The 9917-nt window shown below is 36.7% G+C and overlaps 1 protein-coding gene across 1 annotated transcript in view; it reads right to left on the bottom strand.

Moving 5' to 3' along the window:
• The window catches only part of pcolce2b (procollagen C-endopeptidase enhancer 2b), a 13386-nt gene extending 3521 nt beyond the window's left edge, over positions 1–9865 (bottom strand). Inside the window, exons 1-7 of the mRNA XM_016551152.1 lie at positions 9598–9865; positions 9269–9377; positions 5832–6087; positions 3521–3645; positions 3271–3407; positions 2988–3151; positions 1355–1438 (exon numbers count right to left, since the gene is read on the bottom strand). Coding sequence (XP_016406638.1) covers positions 1355–1438; positions 2988–3151; positions 3271–3407; positions 3521–3645; positions 5832–6087; positions 9269–9377; positions 9598–9674 — 952 coding nt within the window. The 5' untranslated portion in view covers positions 9675–9865. The remainder of the gene's footprint in view (positions 1–1354; positions 1439–2987; positions 3152–3270; positions 3408–3520; positions 3646–5831; positions 6088–9268; positions 9378–9597) is intronic.
• Between the last annotated feature and the right edge of the window lie 52 nt (positions 9866–9917).

Genomic DNA, 9917 nt, shown 5'->3' with positions numbered 1-9917 from the left:
TAACGTATAGAGACCTCGGCTTGTAACTATACTCTAATTACTATTTTGAAAATTATAACGCGTTAAATTACTCCGTTACTAAAAAAGTAATCAAATTACAGTAACGCGTTACTAAGTAATGCGTTACTGCCCAACACTGATCCTGACATCCTAAACTTGTGTTTATTCATTTCTGCAAGGTTGGATGGTGCATAAAGTGTGTGATTATACAAATTTGACTTAATGTGCATGTAATTTTCCACCATCGTTCACATTCAGTTCTTGTTTCTTAATGTGACTCTGCTCTCCACCGACCACAGGATTTCCCCATATGCAAATCCAAGGAAACAGCAGAAATCAGAATGAAATATCTGCTCGCTCCTGGACATGAACATTGCAGACCTGTTCCAGGGGCAGCGGCCAAAGAGCTCCACTGAATCAACACTCCCATTTACCAACAGTTTACCCACAGTCCACTGCAGTCTATTTACACAAGAGCACTGTATCCTACACACAAATCCACTGTGCTGATGGCAAAAAATGCTCAAGGAATCTTTTGAAACACTGACACAAACCAGCAGGCCAAAGATAGCATGCTGAAAAAAACATGCACTTAGATTATAGACAAAATGTGAACAATCTGTACTTGTTTCCACTTACTCTGTTGCCCCCCCACCCATTTTGTAAATTTGGGGAAATGAAATAAATACATGAAATGGTAAATTTGGGAAATGTTAAATATGGCTAATGTGTACTCTACATGTGTTTTCAATCTGACATCCTAAACTTGCGTTTATTCATTTGTTGGTACATAAAGTGTGTGATTATACAAATTTGACAGGATGTGCTTGTAACTTTCCACCTTCGTTCACATTCAGATCTTGTTTCTCAATGTGACTCTGCTCTCCGCTGACCACATGTTTTCCCTGTATGCAAATCCAAGGAAACAGCAGAAATCAGAATGAAATATCTGCTCGCTCCTGGACATGAACATTGCAGACCTGTTCCAGGGGCAGCGACTGCGGCCAAAGAGCTCCACTGAATCAACACTCCCATTTACCAACAGTTTACCCACAGTCCACTGCAGTCTATTTACACAAGAGCACTGTATCCTACACACAAATCCACTGTGCTGATGGCAAAAAATGCTCAAGGAATCTTTTGAAACACTGACACAAACCAGCAGGCCAAAGATAGCATGCTGAAAAACACATGCACTTAGATTATAGACAAAATGTGAACAATCTGTACTTGTTTCCACTTACTCTGTTGCCCCCCCACCCACAAGGACCCACCTCACTTTGCACGTGTGTGTGTGTGGGTCTTCATGTGTCAGCAAAAAAAGTTAGTATCAACTGCAGAGGGCTTCTCTTACCAAAGTTGCTGGAACAGTAGTGGCTCTCAGGGGTTCCCTTCCGTTTGCATTTCTGTTGACACAGCGCTGCAGAGTACTTCAAAGCTGGAGAGGAGAGCAGAGATATCAAAAAAGACTTCAAAAAGTTGTTTTACTGTAGCTTACTGACTCTGAGCCAGCAGAGCTTATCTTTTAGTATGTGCGTGCAAAAAGCTTCAGAAATTGGATAAAGCTGACATCAAAGAAGAAATGGATGTACAATTGCCTGAAATTCCTCTCTGTCATTTACATATGTATTTATTAAAATAAATAAATAATTCAATGGACCAAACAATATGAACCAATTAAATCTCACATAATAATACCAGTATATATGCCAAAGGCTTGTCTGCTTAGGTTACCACGCATGGACAGCAAACTAATAATTTGATAAATATTTTGGGTCATTAAATCATTTGGCTAATCAAATCCAGTTATACTGTAGCAGTGTTGTACTTCCAGCTCCATTTAACACCTTTTAAAAATCATTTTAGATTTTGTCCCGTTGGTAATTTCTAGAAATATATATTTAGTTTACAAAAGTTTGGGGTTGGTAAGATTTCTAAATGTTTCTGAAGTAAGTCTTTTTGCTTACCAAGGCTGCATTTGTATTATCAAAAATAGAGTAAAACTGCAATATTGTGAACTATTATTACTTTTCTAGTTCTACTTCAAATTGTAATTTATTCTTATTTTCAGCATCATTACTCCAGTATTCTGTGTCACATGATGATTGGTGATTTGATGATAAAACGTTTCACAGGGCCTAATTATCGGAAATAAATAAATAAATAATAACAAAATATAAAAAAATATTTGTTAAAGTTTTATTAATTCAATTGATTAGACATGCATTTTCATTATTAAACTTTAAATAAACCATTAAAATGGAAAAGATGACAAAAAAAAACAAAACAGAAAATGATTTAGAATTTGGGGAAAAAAACATTACATTTTAAAAATAAATATATTTTAGAAATGATTTACATTTTATGTGTTAGAAACAAAACTTCTAATTTATAAAAATTTAATGTTTGTTCAACTTTTAATAAATTGGTGTTAAATCATATTGTAAGTTTCATTATTTTAATTAATTAGACACTTTTCAATTACTAACATTTGATTTAACCATTAAAACAAAATTTATAACAATTCAAACGGAAAAAGGGAATGCAGAAAAATTAAGACTACAAAAAACAGAATATGGAAAAAAAGAGAAAATAAATAAATAATTAAAAATATATACAAATTTAATTGTTACTAAAATTTGATTTAACCATTAAAAAAAAGGGAATCCAGAAAAATTAAAGCTACAAAAAAACAGAATATGAAAAAAAAAAAAGAGAAAGAAAATAAATAAATAAATAAATACAATTTCACAGGACATCAAACATGGTAGCATTCAAGTTGGGGATGCTGAATCTGGCATTTCAATAGGGATGTTTAATGAGTAGTCATTGACTTTTAACCCTAAGGCAACCCCTGTAATGTTGGGGGTAAGCAGATAAACATAAAATTTTCATTTTTGGGTGAACTATCCCTTTAAGGTCACCAACTACATACAGTATGATTAGGGAGAATTGCCCTCAGCAGCAGGTTTTGTGGATGTACTTACGTATAGGTCTGGTGGTAGTGGGTGGTGCTGTCGTGGTTGGTGGAATGGTTGTGGAGGGAAACTTCTTGGGTCTAAATTTGTAATGACCAATAAAGCCATCCGCTGTTAAACTGAGATCTGAGAGGAACTGAATGAAGAGCTGATTCCCCTCTGAGAACACGGGTCTAAAGGAGAGAGATACATAAATGTAAAACACACATAAAGAAGTACTTCTAACAGCTACATGTTGATATTTTGAAAATAGAGCAAAGGACTGATTTAATACGACTTATATGATACATACGCTGGTGGGCTGTCACCACAGTATTTCCCAATTCTTTTCGCATCGTTGATTTCTCCACCATTAAAAATTGCTACATAATCATAACGACAGTAGTTGTCCCTCTCCACATCAAATTTCTCAAATTTCACCTCTATAATCTGTAAACAAACAAATTCTGAAGTATTATTTCTGTCTGTATTCAAGTTAAAGATAAACAATACATTAAAGATTTAATTGAAACTGTAATAAGCAAATGTATGAATGAGTCCACCTGGTTCTTTGGTGCTACTATATGCCAAGAACATGTGACTCCAGCAGGATAGTCTTTCTCTGGCCAGTTGGGGGTCTTGAAGGTTCCTGACGGCTTCATTAATCTCCCACCACAGTACTGATCCCCTGTAAACATCCATCCAGACAGAAGTTTACGAAATGTTTCCTCTTTTAAACTCTAAACACAGACTGAGCATCCAGCGTGAGGTCGCTCACCCCTAATTAAAAGGAATGCATGAGATAATTGCACAGCATCATATTCAGCCGGCTTTAAAATGTCCTTCCCAACAGTCTTGTCATTATGAGAGTTTGCAGACTTGTTTTAAACATGCAGCAGGAAGGAATATCATGTGCAGTTCCAGACTTAAAGGGTTAGTGCACCCAAAAATGAAAATTAGGCTGCGTTTTACTCTCCCCCAAGGCATCCTAGGTGTATATGACTTTCTTCTTTCAGACGAATCCAGTCGGAGTTATATTAAAAACCATTTCCGTCAGCGGGTGTTGCATTGCTTCAGTCCAAAAGACCTGAAATAAAAAGCGCCCATCCATAAAAAAAGTGTCTCACACGGCTCTGGGGGGTGAACAAAGGTCTTCTGTAGCGAATCGATGCGTTTTTGTAAGAAAAATATCCATATTCAAAACGTAATAATCACTTGAATCTAGCTTGCGCTCACTGTTGTAAACAGAAGCAGTTCCGGGGGAATGACGTATGAGTTTGGCTTTGCGCATGCGCTGCTCAGAAGTGACGCACACGGAAACGCAGTGGAGAGATCAAAGCAAAACAACGGTCACTAATTAGAAGTACAAAACGAGGATTTGTAAAGAAGAATGTCGGAGGATTTCGATAGAAGCCAAGATATATATATATATATATATATACACATTAATTTTAATTACAAATTTTAATGAAATTTTAATACAGTACAAATCACCAAATTACGGTAATTAGTTGTATGAAAGTCAAATGAGAATGAATGAATATAATGTAATTCAATGAGGAAAAATTGCGGAAGTTCGTAAATGTAATTTTGTTGAATCAGTAAATTTAACAAAAGCCCTGGAGCTGTCAAAAGCTGCCAAAATCGGCAGAGGTCAAATTATGAATTTTTGTTGACAAATAAACAAGGATATCTGGATGCAGGTAACACAGAGAAAGAATACACATTGTCCATTTACACATACTACCAAGTACAAAGCTGGTAAAAAAATCGGTGAACTGTCCTTTAATTGTCATGAAATTAATGTGAAAATAATGTTGAAAATATTAGTGGTCCTGAAAGTAGTGGTTCTCAATGAAAATTAGAATTTATTTAATTATTCATTTAATTATATAATATATATGAAATAATTATATAATTTAATTTAATTTAATTATATAATTTAATTACATAAAAGTAAAATTTTTATTATTATTATAATTATTATACATTTAAGGTGAAATGCGAAAATTTAACCTTTTTTTCTTTCGTTAGATTCACACATAATGGTAACCAAACCAACCACGGACATAGCTCTTCCACAAAACCTAAACCTGATAACATCATGATGTGATGATGACTGCAAGCTTCCATTGTTACCAGCACACAACTGGTATTCCATTCCATTGTCTGTCAACTACCGATGTACAAAAAACAGAGACACAATCTAAATCATTAAAATTCCAGCTGTCCTTCTCTGGCCAAGCAGACGTCTCATCGCTTATACAGTTACTCGGTAAGCAAGACGGCCTCTGGGGGTCTGACCAATCACTGAATCACTGGAAAACCGTCTTTGAGAAATTCCACATCATGCCACAAAATACACTGCAATTATCTCCAGCTCCCAGCTCCAACAGAGTAGTCTAAATCAACTGTCAGACCCTGCAGAGAAAATCCCTTTGTGTTTAACTAGTGAAATTAAAACCAGGCTCTTCTTCCTTTTGTATGAATCTTTCAGTGATTTACTAAACGGAAACTGTTTGTCTCAAAGATTCATTTCTCTTCCCCCTGCATTTTCTTGAACTCTGTCTTCTTTATGAGCTGTCAGATAGCTCTTAAATGCTGATTAAAGTCGACCTTTGCCCTCTTAAACATGTAATAATACCTGAATTTATGGATGGAAACATGGATTATTTTGGATGCAAGTAAGGGAAAGGTGGTATGACGGTTTAATCCATTGCCTTTTCAGAAAAAAAAAGTGAAGAAACTGTTCATCTTTAAACGTCTTAAACACCTTAAAACATCTACTAAACTCCTTTGGCTCTGCAGAGTTGAACAGATCAAGTCAGTCTTATTATCTGCCAATTTTATGGTCCATTTTTATGATGTTCTTACCTCGCTCATTTGGGTTGGCAGCAGAGTACACAGCCAGGAAGCCGTTGCCAGCTGTATTGGCATCAGATACCATTTGTACAAGCATCTTGTTGCTCGTAGAAACAAGGGCTCCTGGCCTGAATGTCCCACAGAAGCGGCCAAGACGCTGTCCATTGGCATGGCCACTATAAACATCCACATAATCGTAGCGGCACAGGTTGTCACTCTCTAAGTCGAGAAAACGAAATGAGAGGACGACCACTTTGCCCTCTGGAACCTGCAAGAAACAGATGTCACACTGAGACCCAACATCTGACAGACTTTATAGTTGTCCATTTATATTTTACTGACATTTCTGATTTGATTACGTCATTCGCAGACAGGAAACGAAGAAGTGTGACTAATAGAAGATATGTCACGGCGTGACCAACTAGCTGAATTAAAAGTACACAAATTTTAAATCTGCAGGATTGCAGCATTGCAAAATGTTAACATTTTGGATTATTATGTTGAATTATGTTTTTAAAAATTGCACTGTAGTGTTTGACATCCTATTATGACCTTTGCAGTGTCTATAGAAATGTATTTTCTAGTGTGACCACGGCATAAATTATGATTACAATTTTTCTTCAAATAGCTTTTCTTCAAATGCCCCTTTTTTAGATTTCTTTGTATTTTTCAAATGACTAAGTCTGTAATGTTGTGATTCATATCTGGGCTGGTTGGTTTGGTTCATGGCTTAGAAAAGAGAAAATTAATGGAAAAAATACTTCCTTTTCCAATACATTATAGTATGTATTTTACTGCAGCAACACGGAAAACATTATGCAGCATAATTAAGATTCTTAAAATAAAGTGGAAAAACCCTCTTAGTCAGACAGGTCACCAATTGAGTCTCTTATATGCAATGATGGCAATGCAATAAAAAGTTAGAATGAGTCTGGAGTTGCCACAAGGATGTAATGGCCAGCAGCCAAACCAAACACAGAACAAAAGCACACACATACTGATTCTTGCCATGACTTTCTATTGCATCATCATTACAGTACATGCAAATCAGAGCAGTATTCAAATTCCTAATACATTTACTTTACTTATTTCACCTTAAAGGAACACTCCACTATTTTTGAAAATAGGCTCATTTTCCAACTCCCCTAGAGTTAAACAGTTGAGTTTTACCGTTTTCGAATCCATTCAGCCGATCTCCGGGTCTGGCGGTAGCACTTTTAGCTGCAGCTTAGCATAGATCATTGAATCTGATTAGACCGTTAGCATCTCGCTCAAAAAAGACCAAAGAGTTTCTATATTTTTCCTATTTAAAACTTGACTCTTCTGTAGTTACATCGTGTACTAAGACCAACGGAAAATTAAAAGTTGCGATTTTCTAGGCCGATATGACTAGGAACTATACTCTCATTCCGGCGAAATAATCAAGGAACTTTGCTGCCGCACCATGGGTGCAGCAGGCGCAATGATATTACGCAATGATATTATTAAAAATAGTGGAGTGTTCCTTTAAAACACTTAATATACAGACACATTCAAGCTTTGATTAGTGATAAAGTCTGTTTTATCTGTCTGTCTAGATTCAAGCTTTTTACTTAGTAAATAATGTGCAGTTCACACTGTGTCTGACACATTTAACAGCATGTACTGTATTCAATGAAGAAGTTCTGTAGATAAAGTACATTATTTATGAATGCAGGTGTTCTGTGGATACATTCCTGGACATATATCACTTTAAGAAAAAAGGTATAAAAGCTGTCTCAAGCTGAGGCGGTACATTTTTTAAGAAGTACAACTCTGTACCTTATTTACCCCTAAGGGGGTATATTGGTATCTTAAAGGTACATACTAGTACCTAAAGTGTACATATAAGTACCAAAATCATACATATCAGTACCGTTTGAAAGAGTACAGCAGTAGTAACAGCTTTTGTACCTTTTTCCTCTGAAAGTTTACTGCAGATGGATTCAGGGTTGCCAGGTCTGTGAAACAAAACCAGCCCAAACGGACCCTTTTCACATGACTGTGATGACGCATTTTAACGGTCATCAACAACGTAAATCCTCTAAATTTTTTAATATTTCGATTTTCTTTAAATGTATGTACATTTATAACACTATACTTTTTATTATATCACATTTGTATCAAATTACGGAAAAAGTAGTTAGCGCTAATGCGAGGGTGTTTCTAATGCAGCGTCTATGGGAGGGACGGTAAATTTGTCATCTTTCTCTCTTGACTGCCCTTATCAGTCTCTGTCAAAATGTTTTTCCTTTGATTGAAAGTCGTGAAAACACTATTGCGGAGATTTTCTTTTGCTATTTGAGCCAATGGGAATGCAAAAAAATATATATTCGTGGTACTCTCCCATTCACTGCTCTCGAAGTTAACCCAATATGACGACTTCCGCTGCTGAAAAACCCGGAAATGTGTAAAAGGACTATTGCTAATCAAAACTAGGCCAATCACAGTTTTTCCGCGGTTTTCCCTTGCGTCAAAATAGCATTTCGCTCAAACCCGTGGACTACAAAACAACCCACAGCAACAGTGTAAAAGTAGCAAAATGGCAACAGTGGATGGATTGTGGATTAAAGACATAAATTCATATGAGGCACTTTTTTATTTAATTTAATTAATTGACTTTTTATGTAGAAAAAGTATGCATATTCTACAGCGGGAAAAGAACCTACAGCGATGATGTCACTACATCTGCATGATGATTGGTTAATTCTGCCATACTGACTTCTGATTGGTGTTTTTTTTTCTTTCTTTAAAGGGGTCATATGATGCGATTTCATTTTTTCCTTTCTCTTTAGAGTGTTACAAGCTCTTGGTGCATAAAGAAGATCTGTAAAGTTGCAAAGACTAAAGTCTCAAATCCAAAGAGATATTCTTTATAAAAGTTAAGAGTTAGCCACACCTACCTAAAACGGCTCGTTCGAACACGCCCCCACATATCTACCTCACTATGTGGGAAGAGTCACGCGCTTGAGGTATTCGGCCAATCACAACGCACGGGATAGTTGGCCAATCAGAGCACACCTCGCTTTTTAGACCGATGAGCTTTGTAAAAATCGAAGCGTTTCAAAAAGGCGGGGCATAGAGGAGAAACAATAATGTACAGTATGTGGAAAATAATGTGTTTTTTTAACTTTAAACCGCATAAACACATTTCATTACACCAAATACACAAAATAATGTTCTTTTTAGCAGCATCATATGACCCCTTTAATCTAATTAACTTAACATGGCAACGCCATATCATGTTTTATTTTTGCTGCAGTATTTAAAGCCTAAAACTAAATCAACTTTAACACTATTCTTTACCAGGCACTGATTTTCTTTCAGAAAATGTACATATGGTTTTATCTATTAGAGCCAAAACGTCATTTACAGTCGCATTTCATTTACCTGAATACATGATAAATCAGTTTGAGTCTCTTCATACTTACTGTAATTCTCCACACACATTTGGTATTCGGCGGATAGACGCCCGGATAACCCTGACTACCAATAACACCCGACTGTCCTGTGATATTCCCACCACACGTGAAGGTCTGTCTAGACAAGAGAAAGAAAAATAAATACCTGCATCGATGCCGCATTCATTTCTACAATAAAGCCTCAAATGGTCATTATGAATTATAAAACTTTCATATGAATGCACCACGACGCTGTTTGTTTTCGCATATATTTGTGAGGTCCGCTGCGCCGCTAGCTGGGTGATCATACATGAGTTTTCAGTGCGCGGGCATCATTCATGACTGAAGAAGAAACTTACCTGTTTGGAGTCTGAGCTCGCACATGCAGTATGAGCAGCAGAGCCCAGGCGATCAGGACACCGCAGATCTGCCACATTGTAAGAACTGACAGTGGATCGGATCAGACGGCGTGCGTGTCTGCGTCCAGCTGCATTAATGATATTATTGCGCTCCCCCCCGTCTGTCCTGAAGTCGCTCGGGGGAGTTTCAGGGGCAGATGAATATAGCGTTTGTTCTGCTCTGTAGGAGGGAGCAGCTCGACAGCTGCCTTTTTCCAAACCTGTGATCAAAGACATGCAGAGACACAGAGACAGAGAGAGAGAGAGAGAGAGAGAGAGAG

This window comes from Sinocyclocheilus rhinocerous, unplaced genomic scaffold (assembly GCF_001515625.1).
Source record: "Sinocyclocheilus rhinocerous isolate Xijiao unplaced genomic scaffold, SAMN03320098_v1.1 scaffold914, whole genome shotgun sequence".
Lineage (NCBI taxonomy): Eukaryota > Metazoa > Chordata > Actinopteri > Cypriniformes > Cyprinidae > Sinocyclocheilus > Sinocyclocheilus rhinocerous.
The sequence above is the reverse complement of the archived record's forward strand: the minus strand, read 5'-3'. Positions and strand labels throughout refer to the sequence as shown.